At 37.8% G+C, this 18,527-nt stretch overlaps 1 protein-coding gene and 1 long non-coding RNA gene across 10 annotated transcripts in view; one reads left to right on the forward strand and one right to left on the reverse strand.

Moving 5' to 3' along the window:
- The window catches only part of LOC119647725, a 253,956-nt gene extending 242,112 nt beyond the window's left edge, over positions 1-11,844 (forward strand). For all 8 annotated transcript variants that reach the window (XM_038048824.1, XM_038048819.1, XM_038048826.1 and 5 more), the window contains 4 exons: positions 1,524-2,019; positions 2,446-2,582; positions 2,651-2,883; positions 8,963-11,844. In XM_038048824.1, coding sequence (XP_037904752.1) covers positions 1,524-2,019; positions 2,446-2,582; positions 2,651-2,883; positions 8,963-9,238 — 1,142 coding nt within the window. In that variant the 3' untranslated portion in view covers positions 9,239-11,844. The remainder of the gene's footprint in view (positions 1-1,523; positions 2,020-2,445; positions 2,583-2,650; positions 2,884-8,962) is intronic.
- Positions 11,845-15,778: 3,934 nt separating this feature from the next.
- Positions 15,779-17,090, reverse strand: LOC119647728. 2 transcript variants are annotated; one of them, XR_005248928.1, is made up of 3 exons: positions 17,048-17,090; positions 16,182-16,949; positions 15,779-16,119 (listed from the first exon to the last, which is right to left on the reverse strand). It is a non-coding gene; the product is annotated as an uncharacterized LOC119647728 (long non-coding RNA). The 2 variants fall into 2 exon arrangements; XR_005248927.1 differs by lacking the exon at positions 17,048-17,090 and having other exon boundaries at positions 16,182-16,978.
- Between the last annotated feature and the right edge of the window lie 1,437 nt (positions 17,091-18,527).

Consider the following 18,527-nt stretch of genomic DNA (forward strand, 5'->3'; position numbering starts at 1 on the left):
TCGACTGGTATCCGACAGCCAGTCATGATACAAATTTCTCTGCTACTAGTGAGATTTGAATCGCGACCTTCCGCCACGACAGCCTAGCGTTCTAACCACTGAGCCATTCGGACATTTTCATATTTTGTCTAGATCATGGTCGCCGCTTTTCTCGGTCATAGGTTTTATCCGAGTGCAATCACTATCTAGCATTTCAAGTTGTTCCAGTTCCGATTAGCCTTTGGATTGTTTCCAATCAATTAGATGTTCAGGCTAATCTTAGCTAGTGAGTTCTCGTCAGTGCAGATTATATGACCATACCATCGAAGGCGCGTATCTCGCAATTTCTTCACAATGAGTGCAACACAATATCGATCGCACTGATCTAACACAACATCTTCGTCTCATTTTTGCGAGTTAGCGTTCATCTGTCACACGTTATTGAGTGCATGTAGATTGTAAATTTGGTTGGGGAATATATCCTTCCCGTAATGCCAACAGTGGTTTCCTTCCACTATTGGCATTACGGGAGTCTGGAGAAGATCTTTTGTAACAAGGACTCGATCATATTTTGTCAGATGGCAAACTTCAATATAGGTATGTTAGTTCAACTTCAACTTCAATATAGGTATGCTAGTTGAAGCGAAGCTCAATTCGAGTGATTTGATTTTAGACAATCTGAATTGAATGAATTGAGCTCTTTTGCTGATAGTACTGTTCTAATCGTGGAATTCCTGATATTATGTTCTTTCGGAGCGTATTGAGAATATCGGATTAAAAGCACTACAGCTCTAATTAAGATGACCACTCTTTATTTTAGTTAACTATCCTGTAATTACGCCTCATGTCAATGCATTCTTCTAGCTTCATTTAGTACATTACTTTCTATTGCACATCATTTTGAATTTTTAGCTGACTCACATTTCTACGCTGCGGCGTGTTTTGAATATTTTAAAGTTATCGGCTGTATGGCATTCACTTGCAATTGTTTTTATAATATTAGTGGTTACGATTTCAATGCATAATATATATTTTCTCCCGATTGCAAATTTCTCGTTCGTTCTGTTCTATTCATACTGAAAAATATTGAGTCCTGTTTACAAAATGATCTACACTAACATAACTCCCAGTTATGCTTTCGATGTTGTAATGCTAAACAAAATGGATGGAAACTAAGTGCTTGAATAGTCGTTGGTTAACCGTTCTTGGATTCAGAAGATCATAAAATATTATTGTTTATATTGTTCCTTTCATTTTTCTTCTTCCTTTCTCAGCTTCAAAACAGAGGGAATAGTGAGTGCTTCAAGAAAATTTCTAATGTAAAACAAAATACAACAGCAAGATCCAATTCTGTTCTTTCTATTTAGTTTCAATTTCAGGTAAACTAGTGCCTAAAATCATTTCGTTAGATCTTTTCCTGTTTACATTGTTGATCACACTTTTGTTATGTGAAAATTGTTATTTATTTGGAAACAGATGTTTTTGTATTATATGCTGAATTAGGACCCGATATATATAGAAAATATCATTCTTTCATTTTGCAGCCTCGCGCGGTGGTTTGGCAAATCGACAATTACCAACAGGCAAGAAGAGTCTAAGCAATAGTAGTTCCGATTGTGGATTAGATAGCGAAGATGATATCGGTACCGAATCCACATCGGTTTCAAATGTGGAAAATCATCAAACCAACGGCCATCATCATCACATGAGCGATGGTTATCTGCAACAGAATCAACTTCTCAGAAGCCAAATCAACCAGACTGCAACACCGCTTTACGCGCAAGTGCACAAAGATCGTGACAGTTATAAAACTCACACGACAATTCCAAATATTTATAAGAATACTAGCACGGATAGCACCAGCTCTTTTGGCAAGGATGTGAATAGTTCATACGACAGTATTTTAGGGTCAAACGATAAGCTTTCGGAGAATGAACAGTCGTTGGAGAACTGGATGTATCCAAATAGGAGGCGAGGACAAAAAATTCCACCAAACTCGTTCACTGATCAGCTAAATCAAGTTTTAGCTGATAGAGAAAGGTAAATTGTTTTAAGTATATTTCGACGTTTCTCATTTCGATTCATGTCGCTTTGACGACGTACATTTCGATTCAAACATTTTTTAGTTGCGTAGAAACGTTTGAAACTTTATGAAACTGTTGACGAAATTTGAAAAATCTCACAATAAATAAAAAATTTTATTACGTATATCTTCCTTCATTTTATGGAAAGAAATCATTTCTTCTCGGGGCCCTGATAATGATGAGAAGGATTTTCACTAATATCGTAAATCAAAAAGTTAGGGTTATAATAATACAATTGGTCGGACTTTATTCAATCTGCTTCTAAAAAGGGCAGATTCTCCAGATTATTATCGTTAAATAATGATTTACGGCAATTTAAATATTACTTTAAGTTTATAAGCGAATTCCAAGAGCAGAGGTTCAACACTCTTTTACTTCCTAGGCGGCTCGGTGATGGATCATCTCGGGACTCCAGCGACGATTATTCAGAGATCAATAAAACTCCAAATCCCGCAGCGATAATGACACAAAATTTGGTTGTCGAAATTCGCCAAGCTGTGAATGAAGCTCAACCAAAAGGTAAATAATTTTCATTAAAAGCTCGTATTCATTAATTGTGACTTTTAACGTTGAATCACCCAACGTAGTTAAAAACGTTGTTCCTCAATCCCTTTCTCCGCCGGGAACAGTTCCATGGCAACAACAACAGCAGCAAGGTCCACCGTCCCCTTCTAGTGTTTCATCGTCCGGTTCGACATCCCCAGGATATTCGCCAAGTCGCGGCCTTGATTTATCTGGTTCGAGTACAAGCTTTTCAAGTGATAAGCGTTCTCCACATTACTGGAAAAATGGCCCAGTACATGAATGGTCAAAAGAGCAGGTAAGTTAGCTGCTATACATTATGCTTGTTCATTTTTACGGTTTTATACAGAACAACACTTCAACAAAACCCATTCAATGTTATCTGTCTGTCATACTTAATTTACTAGCACACGGTTTAATCATTTGTCGTGAATATTTGTGGGATGTGGGATGTGTCCGGATAGCTGAGTGGTTAGAGCATAAGGCTGTCGTACGGAAGGTCGCGGTTCAAATCTCGCTGGCGGCAGTGGGATTTGTATCGTGATTTGACGTCGGATACCAGTCGACTCAGCTGTGAATGAGTACCTGACTCAAATCGGGGTAATAATCTCGGGCGAGCGTAATGCTGACCACATTGCCTCCTACAGTGCTCTGTAGTGTACCGTTACGGTCTTGAATGAAGTGCTCTAACACACTTCAAGGCCCTGATCCAATATGGATTGTTGTGCCAACGATTATTATTATTATTATTATTTGTGGGAACGTGTGGTATGTAATACCTTTTACATGAATGGGCTCTCAGAACTTATCCATGATTTAAAAGTTTATCTGAAGTTACGACGAAGTTTTTCAATGCTAACTTCACTGCAGAGTTCTATTTCCCCTGAAACGTGAATTCAATTTCAAAGCAAAGAACCTGAATTGCAGCATTGCAATATTCTGTAAAGAGATATAGCTTTAGGAACCTTGGATTTGCTAGATGAAATCGACGATCAGCAAGTTCCTAGGTACTTAGTAGGTGGAAAAAACAACTATGTTATATAATCAATGGTAAGCTGATCTGATTGAAATCGTCGTTATACAGTTATTATAAGTTTCTGGCATTATTTTACTATTGGTAAAATTCAAACTTTAAGCAAATGGAATTGCAATTTTCATTACAGGAGAGAAAAATCAATAAGAATTTTTAACATCGTGTTTGAACATTTTGAACTTGATAGTCAAAGTCGGACCTTGAAGGATTCTGAATTTAGAATGAAATTTTAAAAATTTGGCCTTCAAAATGGATTGATAATTTTTCAATTGGATAAGTCATGTTCTGCGGAGAATTTGACGATCCTTTGGAGAGCAATTAGTCAATTTCCTCATCATTTCACCTTTTATTCCGAGTCAGTTTTTAATCCAACATCATTGATTGTTATGTCAGTTTTCGATCCCCTTCGCGTTGTGACTTTAAAACATTGAGACGAAATGTCAAATCAATTGAGGAACAAAGAGAATATTCCATTAAATCACGTTGCATACTATTAAATAAAGTATTTGCTAAATAATTACCTCTTCAAAATTCCGTTTTGACAGTTAAACGCGCACATGCCAGAGGGAGCGACATTCACCGCGCTCGTCGTCGTGGGCTCCGTGAGGCTCGCGGTAGATTGAGAATCTTTTCTGTGTTCGTATTTATCTTCAGTCCAACTTTGCTTGCCTCCTCAAAATCCAAAAACCCGGCGAGAAAATAAGTACATGTCATCAGGGTAATCAAGGTGTTTGAGGAGGAATAATATTGTTCATTGAATTCTTCCACGTCCTCTAGCCAAGGTACCGTGAAGAACGTCACCGATCACGAAAAGAAAAAGTATCGGTGAAATGTAACTCTGTGGACTTCACTTTGGACATCAAATTCGTCTTACATCTTACTTCGATTCAATACATGACATTTCGTCCATCATACGTTAACAACCCAGGTGTGAAGACCAGTTTAGATCACTTCCTGTCCGGTGCTGTCGAAGGCTTCTCAAAATCTATGCTAATCAGGGAACCTCAACTTCGCACATTACTTCACAATGACCCCGAATGTGATCGGTACAGGCAAATCCAAAGCAGAAATCAGTCTCCTGCTTGTTGATCAAACTTTTGAGTGTTCTTTAATGTTTTCCAGGATTATTCTACCTTTTACAATTAGCGATGTGGTGAACCGCTTCAATGCCACAAACTTTTTAAGGCGATGACTGTCGTGCGGAGGGCGAGGAGAGCGGGATTTATTCGACCCATATCTTCAGAGCCAGATGGTAACATTTACAAAGGATAAAAGCTCTGCCATCGCCGAGTCTGGAGCATGATCTTGCGTAGATTAGTGTTCCGTACAAACCGTTGCCATACGACTTGACTGAGTTGTGGGGGGGAGGGGGCGGTAGGAGTACATTAATGGCATCTGCCGGGCAGGGTTGTAGAACCCAAATTTCATCTACACACACGACTTTTTGGATCCTATTAACTTTGCTTTTATTGTATTTCTTGCCCAGCGCCGGCCGCTACACAATAGATCCGCACGTTAGGATGAGACGAAGCACAGCTGTGCAAATCCAGAGAACCATTCTCGGCCGGAAACCCCATTTCCTTACGAAGATCTTCTAGCAGGGGTAGAACGTTATACATGCAGTTCTATTTTTACTCTCCATGCAAAAGTATCTAGACCCTACCTTCTACAGCGCTAATATTTGTCCATTTAGGAGACAAGGAGTGGAGTTTTGGTTGGATTCACGTCGAAACCACATGTTGCAACCCACAAGCACACCTTTTCCAATGCGCTCTCCGTAATTTCATTCATAACGGAGCGAAACATATCACTAAATCGTCAACATATGTCATCACTTCCACTACGTTCCTGTTCAGTATCCGTAGAATTCCATGGGGTGTCCTTGGTCAAGAAACGATATTCCAGATCAGATTGGATTATTAATAGCATAGATTTAGTAATAACGTTGCTGAATGGTCCCTCTGCATTGTAGTCTAAAGACCGCTTAACCGATTAATTACCGCCTGCAGTGTAACAACCGCTTAACCGTGTTAATTACCTCGTGAAGAGCGGTTTTTGTTGATTTGCCTTTAAGACGTGTTGAAATTTTTAAAAGGATGACCGCTCCATAATAGTCCTTAAGTGGATGTCCAGGACGCAACACGAGAGGCGTGAGGTTGATTTACTGAACGGCCTTCCTCATAGCCGCGCCTGTCCGCGTGTCTCCAGAAGTGCGGTATATATGGGTACGAAGTTCAGCCCGGTCAATCCCGCAGTACAATCTTTTCTTGTCGTATCTAGAGCATGTTGTCGCATCTAGAGCGTAGCTTTTGTCTGGAGGTTTATGCATGGAGAAGCTATTTATAGCTCAGTTGATTTTATCCTCGGTGATTGCCGATTTGATAATCACACACGACTGGGCTGCATACTTGCAAAGCGAGATTTTGACTCACAGTTGTTCTCGCTAGCGTGGAAGTGCGCCGGACTATCAGCTTCAGGGTCTCACCAAAAGATTCCGTCTAGGAGCCTTTCGAGTTTTTCAGAAAAAAATAAGCTCCTATGTTCTTTCTGAGATTAGACAAATCTGCGATGGTATGGTCATGTATGCCAAGGTTGGTGTACTGTCCCTGTTACATATCGATAGGTTTGTAGTAATAATAAAATCAAAGAGAGACCCGTTTCGTTGATTTCCGTCGCAGCCCATCAACGGGTTGGCTTCAGGCTATTGAGGAGGGTAGAATAACGCCTAACTAGCAAAAAACACGACCGGACCGACCAAGAAGATTTCTGAGTGTATATTGGATAACCACATCCACGACATCGTTCACATTGGCAACACTAAGCGTCAGAGCAATTTATCCCAGTACGTTAGGTTAAATTGCACTATCACATTCCAAGGAGTAGAGTTTTTCTAGCAACGCTAATCCTTAGTGGAACAGACACTATCTCTGCCGAGAACTGAGTACTTAATCATCTCGGATCAATGTTATTAGCTATCTGCGGGATTATGTTATCGGCACAATGAAGAAGATTGTTTTGGCGATCATTGCAAGCGGCGATAAGATCTAGACGGCGCCACGATCATCAGTTTCCATGATGACACCAGTTTGTGAACTCTATCTCTTGGCGGAAGGAATGGTGCCGCTATGAGGGATGAATCAATATTCATTTGAAGTCTCTCAATAAAAAGTTAATCTCTTTAGTCAATTTCATTCACTTGTTATTTGAACCAGATGAGGTATCAAAAATGTGGCAAAAGGATACTAAATAGTACTTTCATATGAGTGTACTGAGGTTGAAGCAAAAGGAAAGGATTTTTGCATGTATTTTTTGCCATGTTCACGTATATCGATCACATTACCAGTATTGTAGCTCCAATGCGATAAGTTGTTCTAGAAGAGAAGAAGTTGAAGAGCGCCCATCTAAAAACGTATCAGACGATGCACTAAAAACACCAAAACATTTATTCCTACGTTATAAAGATCACACAAGGAAGACACGCAAAATGAACACAAGCAAGTGTAATAAAAGCATTGACACAACTAAGAAAAGTGAATAGATTCTAATTACAACGAAATTCGAACTTCCATTCCAATTTTAATGTTATGTATTCAATGAAAGCTGTGAAAAGAATATGCATCGGTTTGGAAATTTCCTACAATGCCTTTCGGAAGTAATTTCTCGAGGTTATGCGCCATTTATGACAAAAATGATACAGATCTTAACCTTTATCGATTGGGGAGAAGAAATAAGCATGGACCTTATATTGGGTTAGGGAAAAAGAAATGTCGTATTTTGTCAATAGATGGCGATACTTAAACATATTTTGTGTTGTACTTATCGCATCGGGTTATTCTATATCGCGATTTGAAGACAACAATCTGTGCTACAAGTGCTTCTTTGACAGTGTTGTGATCGTACGTTTCAGTCTCAAGTTATAGCGCGGCAAAGATGGAGTCCACCGGGCAAAAAATTCGTCATATTTTACGTTTTTACTACCTGAAAGGTAAAAATGCAACGATGGCGGCCGAAAAAATCTGTGCAGTTTATGGGCCCGATACTGTAACGATTCGCACAGCACGGCGTTGGTTCGATCGATTTCGTTCTGGTGTAGTGGATGACGAAGATATACCCCGTACTGGTAGGCTAATCGTCGTACAAACTGATAAATCTCTTGGACCGAATCAACGCCTGCGATGCACTGCTGAAACGGAATGAATTCGGCCCATTTTTGAAGCGGATGGTGACTGGTGATGAAAAGTGGATCACGTACGAAAACCTCAAGCGAAAAAGTTCGTGGTCGAAGCACGGGGGGTTTATAAGGGGGTGATAATGAAATTGCCTTGTAAATGGTAACAAGTTTGCGAACAAAACGGCGCATATTTGACTTAAATCGGATAATTCTAAGTATGTTAAATAAAGCGTCAAATTACGATCACAAATACGACATTTCTCTTTCTCCAACCCAATACAATAACCATTTTCGTGTGGAAAAGGAAAGTGTACTTAGGGTTGTTGTCCTGCTGGAAGACAAACGGTTATTACCTGCCTAAGATGGCATTTTATACCAAATACATGTTAACATCTTCCTCCAATGTCGTGGCGCTTTTACGCGGATTTTTTTGTGTGAATCACGAATGAAGTCACGTTGTTTTCGAGCTGCCAGTTTCCGCACTTCATGTCCAGCTTAGTGAGTTATTTTATACCTTTTATGGCATAGTGGATTGTATTAAACGAAACTGCTACTTTGTTTCTTGCGATTTCACTAAAATTTTGAACAATTTCACGAGATGACAACAGGCAGCGTTTTGGATTATTTTGTCATTCACAAAATGTGATATTGCCAAATATTAACATCGTTTCGGTTTCTTTCAAAAAGTACTGAAAAGTACCCATTTAACTAAAAAAGTACTGAAAAATGAAGAAAAGGTACTGGGGTATTGATGAACTTCAAAAGGTACTAAAAAGTCAATAGTGGGTTCGGTAGAGTTTCCGAGTTTTTAAATTATTGTTTTAAATGAAGAATAGACTGAAACTTTTTATTCACACTTAATTCAATTATCTTCGACTGGTGTTTATAATCCGGTGCACATTCTAGAAAGGCGCCTGAATAGTTTACTAAAAAACGCCTGGATTTCAAAAATTATTATTGACTTTGCTAATTATCATTACCATGACTCATGTCATTCTAACATAGTTTTTAAAGGGATTTTTAGTAGTGCCTCCTAACAATCACTGTTGATTTAATTGTGTTCGGGTTTACTTAAAACATCAATTCCTATTAAATAATTAATTTCATATTTTATATCTTTCCCTACAATGTAATGATAAGAGATTTAATGTATCCTACAATCCTCACCCTCAGGTATGTCAATGGTTGATGGCCCATGCACTAGAGCAGCACATTCCGAAATTCCGTGAGCATGGTGTCCAAGGTGGTGCGCTACTGCAGCTCGATTCGAGAGAATTTAAAATTCTCGGTGTGACGGGTGAAGATAAGTCCCGATTGAAGCGACGTATTAAAGAATTAAAAGCCGGCATCGAGAAGGAGCGTAAAGATCAAGAGCGAACCCGAAAGGAGCGCGAAAAGGCAATACGCAAAGCAGAGAAGAAAGCCGAGAAAGCAGCCAAAAAGAAATAATCTACGCTAGAATAAATAAATATTAACTACGAAAAATGTGACTATTTTCTTCGAAACAAAAAAAATAGTCTAACTTAAAAATAATTTAGCGCGATTTCTGTTTTTGTTATTTAAGTACTAAAACACAAAGAAACCAAAATGGACTGACTTTTTAATTTTTAATATTTATATCTAATATATAAATATGTTTCTATTATACAATCTATCATTCTAGAACTAGTTATTTATGTGCAAAACATAGCAATTAATGGAATAAAAAAACTAATTGTATTAGTTTCTAATGAAAACTAAAAAATACGATGAAATTTATGTGGCATGAATGTTGTCTATAGTAAGACATGTATTGTTCGTCTATGTTGTATTCAAAATGACAGCACTAGGACGTTATATGTGTCCCATTTCAAATTTAGTTCTAATTTCCCTAACTTCTATCATCGTCATTTTTATAATTATAACTCTTAGGAAAGTCGTTGTATTTACTGCTTTTTTCATTGCTTTCGGGATTTATTTATTTTATTTGCTTTGTTCATCTGTGTTTGGAACATAAAAATTATTCAAATGTATTGATGTGTCAAATTGTTTAAAACGAAATTCATATTGTACAAGTATATAATTTCCGTATGTCCCGAATGGAACCCATCATTTTATCCACTTGATGTCGTAGACAAGGATAGAAAATCAAAGTAGGAAAATATGTTTGCTTCGATATTTTGCACGGAATTCTCTCTAGACATTCAAAGGCCTAATAATAGTAATATACAATATTTTCATACTTGACGCAGTTTTACGGTAATGAAGACTGTATCGGGCAGACAGATTTATAAAATTATCGCAAAAAAGAATGTACTTTTCTTAAGCTTTCATTAACTACTCATCTAAATGAAATTTCCCATAAAGCATGGAAAGTCAGCTCAAATAACTCAGAACAGATTATTTCAAATTAATAGAACATAGAGTGCAATATAATACAAGCAAAATTCATTTCGAAGTACAAAGTAATCCATGTTGTTGATGCATGAAGCAATATGAAAATAGTGCAAATCATTTCCTACTTTTACACCTACACCGAGAAACTTCTGTACTCGTGCACAGTTTTGAATGACTACATTAATTTTCACTATCATCTTGAATCTATGCGCCTTATTGTCCCTTGTTTTTCGAATAACTACTACTCCATTGTTGACTCTATTTTATAATAATATTCAGCTTCTAATATAAAAGTAAAAAATTAATCAAAAATGTGCTGGGGGAACAGTAGCAAAAAGAGAGATATTTAGTGGGTGTTCAACATGTCATGAATAAAATCAATACAAAAACGCTGGGCCATTGCTAAGTGTTCCGTGAATATGTCCCGCAAATCGGCTTCTTCTGCGGTCGGCCTTCACGAAAAGGGTTAAAAAATATAAATATAATTTTGCGCACATGGCGAAAACTTTGGAGGAGTTAGCGACTAGGTTCTCTTATTTGTTGTGAAGGTTTCTTGATTTTCAAAGTTTGCCATAGTTTGAGATTATCTAAACAGCCAGACTTTAGCCAATGTAAGTGATTTTAAAGATAGACAACGCGCATTGATGGATATTTCTCATGATTAATCATTTTGCTGATGTATCAGGTGAATAATCAGCCTTTTGAAAAGTTTTACATTCGCTTTTGATTGGAATTAGTCCTTGTTTTTCGGAGTTTCACTACATAAGAGAAATCATAATACCGCCAAAATCGAGAGTGTTAATATTATCCACGATTATAGATTATATACCAATAGATTGCCATTCCATCATCTCATGTGTATAAAATCATCCGTAATTAAAACGACATTTCATTAGATGATTCAACAATCGATGAAGACACAAAAGCACGAAAATATCAATAAAAATGATCAGCTCATAGGCCATAATTGTAAGATTTATTTTTTGTACATTTGTTCAATTGTAACTTTGTATTCTTTACCGTATGTCGGTGGTCAATAAATTAAACGTAATCAAAGTAGTCGTTACTTATCGAAGTTCATGGAATAGAAACATGAAGACATAAATAAAAACGAAGAAATTATACTATTAAAACCAAATCTGTAACAAATTTATGATAAAGAGGATTATCGCTGGTTTATTTAATGCCCCCCATTTAAGAGTGTATGCGTGGGAATACCAGCATGTGAATACTGGGTTAAAGTTCTTCCCTAATTAATTACTGAACATTTTTGAGACCCTCAATTGAGTTGCAATTTTTGGTTTGCCCGTTGTGATTTTTTTCTTTCTAAATTTGTAATTTAATCATGTTTTTGTAAGCATGCAAAATAAGTCGTCTGGTATGTAAAGACAAAAGATTTTTTGTAAAATATTTATAAACAATGAAATCATAAGTAAAATTGATGCGATATTTATATAGTTAAGTATTTGACTATGGAGATTTTACGAAGAAAGGTATATGTGAGGAGAAAGTTTGAAACAGAAAAACATTATTTTCAATGAACAACTGAAGAATTCAAAATGATAGAACGTACGAAAGATCACATTGAAATACTGTACTTATTTAAGATTTTATGATTATAACTAATGGTAAGTCCATATTTAATTAAATCGTCAAAATAAAGATATGATTATAAAAAATCGTTTGTTTTCACTTGAAGATTTTACTGCCTGTATTCTTTATATAACGTTGGCCAGTTTTAAAAAAGTTGATGATGCGTTAATCGGATGTGGATGCTGCAATAGGCGCAGTTACCAAATGTCCTGGAAATGAAGTATTGGCAAATGATTTTAACAGCCACCAGAAGAACGTTATCGTTGATATGGCCACACACATATTTGGCCCCAGTCGGAAGGAAGAATAGGCGGAACGACTGGTTCGATGATAACTATAAGCCAGCAATGCAACGGGGAAAACCAACAGGCCTGCGAACTTGAAAAGTACAGGGAGTAACCATACCAGGTTCGGAAGTTTTACCAGCAACTTAGGAGAATAAAGCCATATACACCTTGATGTTTATCCTACCGAGGCAAAGAAGGAAATCTGTTCCGAACATATGGGCATATTGGAACGATGGATTACGTACGAACTGGTCAACAACTAGAATATTGGCGATTTGGAATTCCTACCAAGTGAAGACAATGGACGAGTGCTCAAACTACTATACGTAGAAGAAACATACATACATCGACTTAAGGGGGTCATTCGGTGTGTCGGATCCGCCATCAGAGATGGCTCTTTTAGAAAATTATTAAAAATGCCACCCAAAAAAAATCGAACATTGGAACATCAACCAAACATGCATGGCAACCCACGGCCAAAATATGACCGGATAAGAGCTTCTATTTCAAGAGCTGTTGAAATATCAGAAAAGCGAGATGCATGATGTTGTGACAAACTACGAGTTTGAACTTCCACTTCACAGCTACCGAAAAATTTCAACTACATGATGTACGACCAACACCAAAAACCAACCAACCAACAACATCAAACCGCACTGGTCAAACGGGAAGAATAAAGGTAGGTGAAACCGTTGATAATTTCCCGTATCTAGGGTCGAAAATCACAACCGATAACAGCTACGACGATGAAATCCGCACACGATTGTTGGAAGCCATCAGAGCCTATTTCAGCTTACAAAAAGTGTTTCGCTCGAAACGTCTCACCACAGAGTCAGCTTTTACTGTGCAAGACAATAATCTTGCCAGTCCTCATGTATTCTTTGGAGACTTGGGTTGTTAGCAAGAAAAAGGTTGCGGTGGGCAGGTCACTTAATCCGTATGGATGAGGATGATCCAACCCGAAAAGTCTATGAGAAAAAGAAGGCAAGGCAGAGCGCCGTTGTGCTGTTGATGATGATGATGTGATATACCGCACTTTTTGAAATGCTTTCTCAATCTGCTAACTTGCGCACTTTCAATCGACGGTCGTCCAGTACCGCTTCGATTTTTTCACTATTTCTGTAGTTGTCACCTCGTCGCCTACAACTGCGAAGTTTGTCTTGGCAGCTAGTACGGCCTCGTTTAAACTCTGCTGCCTAATGTTTTATTGTTGTAAACGAAGGAGCAGACTCGCCTGGAATAGAATTTAGTTCACCTTTTTTACTGGTTGCACTGAGGCCTTTCAAATAAAAGTATTCCTCACATAACGATGACCAAATTTCTCGATTTTCACAAATTGACAGAATATGTTCGGTATTGATGGCAATTATTGCTCACTGAAGCTGGCGGTTTTCAATATATCTGTGTGATAATAGTTTTAACAAACAGTGGAAAGAATTCTCAGTAAAAAGTGTTGCTGATAAGCACGTGCTTTAAATATACAATGTCCTGCTAATTTTGGGTCCAAACAATGAACCAAGAATTTATCATCAGCAGGAACTACAATAAAAGTAACTTCAGGGCCCCGGACACTATAAAGGAGTATCGAAATTCTGCGAATAAATCTTTTGGATTGAAAGTTTTCACATCGACTCAAAAAGTCAATAATTATATTTTCTATAACCTTTATGTGCTCAATTTTGATATCTTAATCCCAAGGCAATCTAGTTTAATAACAATCGTGGACGCAACAAGTGTGCTAGAGCACTTCATTCAAGACTGTAACGGTACACTACAGGATTACAGTACCCAGTAGGAGGCAATGTGGTCAGCATTGCACTCGTCCGAGATTATTGCCCTGATTTGACCCATTCACAGCTGAGTCGACTGGTATCCGACGTCAAATGACGATACAAATTCCACTGCCACCAGTGAGATTTGAACCGCGACCTTCCGTACGACAGCCTTGTGCTTTAATCATACAGCTATCCCGACACACTACTTTAGCGATTTAAGAAATGAGACATTTTTGTGATTTTTTTTAGATACACTTTTCATGTATAAGAAAAAGTTTGTTTACTGTATCCTCGAATTACAAAGGCAGCTCTATAAAGAGTGTATTCAAAATATAATTCTTTGGGATGTTGAGCATTTTGCTGAAATGCCTTATCGGAAACAAAACAAAGCAAAAGACTTTTTGATTATCATGGCATGGGTATCTTTCGACCCATAATTATAAATTTTCTTTCAAAAATACCAAAATCAGGCATGTTTACCCAAAATCTTGATAGAAAGGTGTTTTTAAGGTTTTATGTGAAACAAAACCTTATTAGAATCGAGTCGATGTCTGTCTGTCACACCCGATTTATTCGGAAATGGCTGGACCGATTGTCACAAAAATGGGTGAGAGTGTGTGGTCTGTTGTTCTCTTTACATAAGTTGCGTTAAGTTTAAGGGGGCTCCCCGTACATGCGAATGGAAGGTGCAAATTTTATTTCACAGAATGTGACCATGTGAGGTATTAAATGAAAGGTCGCAGTTAGTACTCCGGTCCCATAATTGATATCAGGCAAAACGTAGGAGAGTGAGGGCCCAAAATATGACCCTAAAAAAGTGTAACAGGTCTCGTTCTCAGAACCCATCCAACCGAAAAATCTGAAAAAAACTTAGGCCTCAAAATGCTAGGTCGTTCCGATATCTGCACAAATAAATTTAATAATATTATAGTATATTGGCATATTTTATAAATTTAGCCGGAAACCCCCCTTAAGTTCACGCTAGAACTATCAAATTTTACACTTGCCTAAGGGATAACATAAGGCATAACTTTGCGAAGTTTGAAGAAAATCCAACTATTATTAATAAAGTTATAGAAGGTGAAACTTATACTTTATGTGAATTTTGTGCATTCAACTGCCTTCATCCAGATCGAGCAGGTAGCGCGAGATTTTGGGCTGCATATCAATGAAGGCAAGACAAAATATATGTTGCCAACGTCAGAACCAAAAACCAACCATCCAACAACATCAAACCGTACTAGTCAAACGGGAAGAATAAAAATTGGAGAATTTTTGGCCCCCTACATGAGGATGGACGATTCCGTAGCCTACATAACGACGAAATCTATGAGCAATACAATGACCGTCAGGTTGTGGATAAAATCCGGCTCAATAAGTTACGGTGGGCGGGTCATGTCTATAAGGACAATATCTATGGTAGAAAAAGAAGACGAGGCAGACCCTGGATGCGATGCAGCGATGGCGTAGATCAGGACGCCAGACAGCTTTTAGGGATATCGAATTGGTGGACCTCGGCGCAAAACCGAGATGTTTGGAGTTCCTTATTAAGGCAGGCCTAGATCGGATACCGGTTGTTGCGCCGTTGATGATTATGATGATAAGTCATTGAATATCAGGATCATACTTAACTGTATAGTCTGACAAATGGAACAATTGAGCCCTGAAGACGTTTCATACCTGAAGCGCTGAGCTTTCCTGCGATATCCCCTGTTTTGTACTTTAGCTTTTGGTAGGAACTTAATGTACCAGATCAAGGGTACGCGAATTATTATTAAAAGGTAAAACCACTGAATTTTCAAAAAATCATTTTTGTTATTGGCTTAACAAATACTTTGAACTCCGCACAATATGCGGCAATAAATGAAATTTCGATAAAAAAAAATTTTTTTTGATGGTATGGCACCTTTAATGGCATTTTTCCCGCAAAATGACTTTTTGAAATGGCACGCGGCATAACTCTAACAATTTTCAATATTTTTATTCAAAAATTTAGCCACATCTTTACAATAAAATTTCGAAGAAAAGAATATAGGGAATTTTTGATAAGTTCTATTCAGCTTTTTTTAGTGGCGGGTTAAAGTCATTTTTTTTTTGGCTAAAATTCAGCAACTTTAAATAAAGACTAGTCGACTAGTCGACTTCGATCAATATATATATAGCAAATTCTTTGCGTCATTCTCTGGCTACACTGATGTAGATTAAAGCGTTTTTTTTTCCTTTTTCCTTCCTTTAAATTGGGAATAGTTATACCGCGTGCCGTAGAACATCTCAAATACGATAAGCTTAAGGAGGAGTGCTGCAGTGCCGCCATTTTCACATGTATCTTTATAAATATTTAATGTCATATGCCATACTTACATATATGCGCAATAGTCGCCCGCAACTTGTATTCCTCTGAAGCCTTTTCTTCCATCACAAAAAAAGTCTCCAGAAACCGCTTTCTTAGGCCTTTATACTGGTGGTGCTACCCCTCAAGAATATGAAAGGAACTGTAATCGGCTGCTGATAGACCACCTGTCAAGAAGGTCGGTTTTTATATGGTATGGAAGGAATTAATTGCTCCAATTGGTTTAGTGATAAGCGGGTATTGTTTTTCTACTCCGAATGCGGTATTTTCATATACCTCGTCTTGAAGTTCATCTCTTCGTACTGAAGAAATATTTTCCAGTTGATTTCGTAAACAACAAATCTTGATTTTGCATGGAAACAGAACCTACTTCCAATCGCCAGTGAATGGAAAAACAGATAAAGAGCATCTATAATTAACAATGTTCTAGATTTCACTTTGAGCATATTTTAAATGAATGGGGTGCAGAAAGATGTCAAAAGGGTGCACTTTACCAGCATTCCCTTTTAATGCAATTGTCAACAACAATTGCTTACGTAAACTCAGTTATCAACAGTGTCAATATTTATAAGACGCAGTGAATTACATGATGACTTTATTTATTGAAATGCTATTTATTATGACAAAAATATTATTTATTACGAATGTACAAATAATTTCAGATATTTGCTTAATAGGTGTTGGTTATCATTATCCAAAATCATTGATTGTTCGAATTTGAATTACATTGATATGAAATCCGGTAAAGTTTTCCAAAGTAATTTCGCCCCATAAATTTCCTGCATAAAGTGTGATATAAATTAATTGGTTTATTTTATTGAAAATCATTTAGAAGATAGTTTGAATAAACTTTGCGGTTGAATTAATTATTGTTTACCTCGTTGGGTTTCTACTGTTAACACAAGACGGGTTACTAGAAGTTGGACGCTTCGTGAATAAAGGTTTTGTGTTCATTTTATGTGAGAAACTCTCTATGGGCGATTTTGCATTCGGACATAGCTAGGAATACAAAATGTTCTTTCAATTTTGCCAAACGCCAAGATATACAGACGTACAGCGGCTGTCATAAATAAGTAAACAAATCAATGTCTTGAAATTGAATTCATATTTTTCAAATTTTCTTTCTAAAAATGAAAAACTAAACTAACATAGGTAAGCGGTATTGATGTGTCGGTATGTCGAGTTACCTAGATGGTTTTCTTGTGTGTGTTTCTCCATCTTATCATATATTAGCAGGAAGCGGATGCATCCGAAATATTGATCTTGGATGCATTTACTTATTTTCTCCTCCGTTCTTAGGAGAAAGTTGCGCGTGTTTGCTTCCACCAAGCTTTCCATAAAGGAATTTTGAAGCATCATTCGCCTAGTAATTCCATTATGATCCATTACTATTAATCTGAAATGATTTTTTAAGGAAGCTCTGCCTTTGGTTCCTGCTGGGAAGTGGGGAGCCATAAACAGGTGCGCAATATCTATTGTTATGACAGATACTGCCACATGGTCGCAGTAATGCATAGCCATGTGGGCGCACACCAATGTACTGCATCATATACAGCAGTTCTTATGCGTGGAATTTGTCTCAAGCAACTTCCCTCCGTCTCTATAAAATTTCTAAGAATATGCTGGAAGTTGAATTTCCTGTTCATAGTCTCTTTGGGCCGGTGCTTTATGCAGTTCTAGTCTGAGCATCATCATTGAAGCTAGAAGCAAATAGGAGAAAAATCGCAGTCTCATACCAATTGAGTGCATTGCGAATGTTGTGCGCTTACCATGCAACGTCAGACGAAGCCCCATGTGTGATAGCACATTTCTTGACGAACAAAGGTCAACGCCTCTATGACCTATCATATGCAATAAGCGAGTCATGTAACTATTTTCGGCAAATTGAAGCGTGAAGCTATTTTGGAGTGGCAAAAACGATGGGATTATTCACCTAAAGGACGCTGGACTCAGAGGATAATTCCACATGTCTCAAAATGGATCAAATGAAGGCACGATGAAGGTAGCTACGACCTAACTGGCGTGACCAGTCCCCATATTGCCCCACATGTGAGATGATTCCAGAGGATGCGGAGTATGTTGTTTTTAATTGCCCGAGGTTCGCCGCACCCAGAGCTGAGGAGGAAATTGACCCCGAGGCGCGGTTGTCACCTGTGAATATTGTGGACCACATGCTAGTTTCTGAAAAAACTTGGAGGGCATGGAGGCGACCCTCGAGAGAAGAATCCTCCGAAGAATTTTTGGCCCCCTACCTGAGGATGGACGATTCCGTAGCCTAAACAATGACGAAATCTATGAGCGATACCATGACAGTCCGGTTGTGGATAAAATCCGGCTTAATAGGCTACCGTGGGCGG

Source organism: Hermetia illucens, chromosome 2 (assembly GCF_905115235.1).
Source record: "Hermetia illucens chromosome 2, iHerIll2.2.curated.20191125, whole genome shotgun sequence".
Lineage (NCBI taxonomy): Eukaryota > Metazoa > Arthropoda > Insecta > Diptera > Stratiomyidae > Hermetia > Hermetia illucens.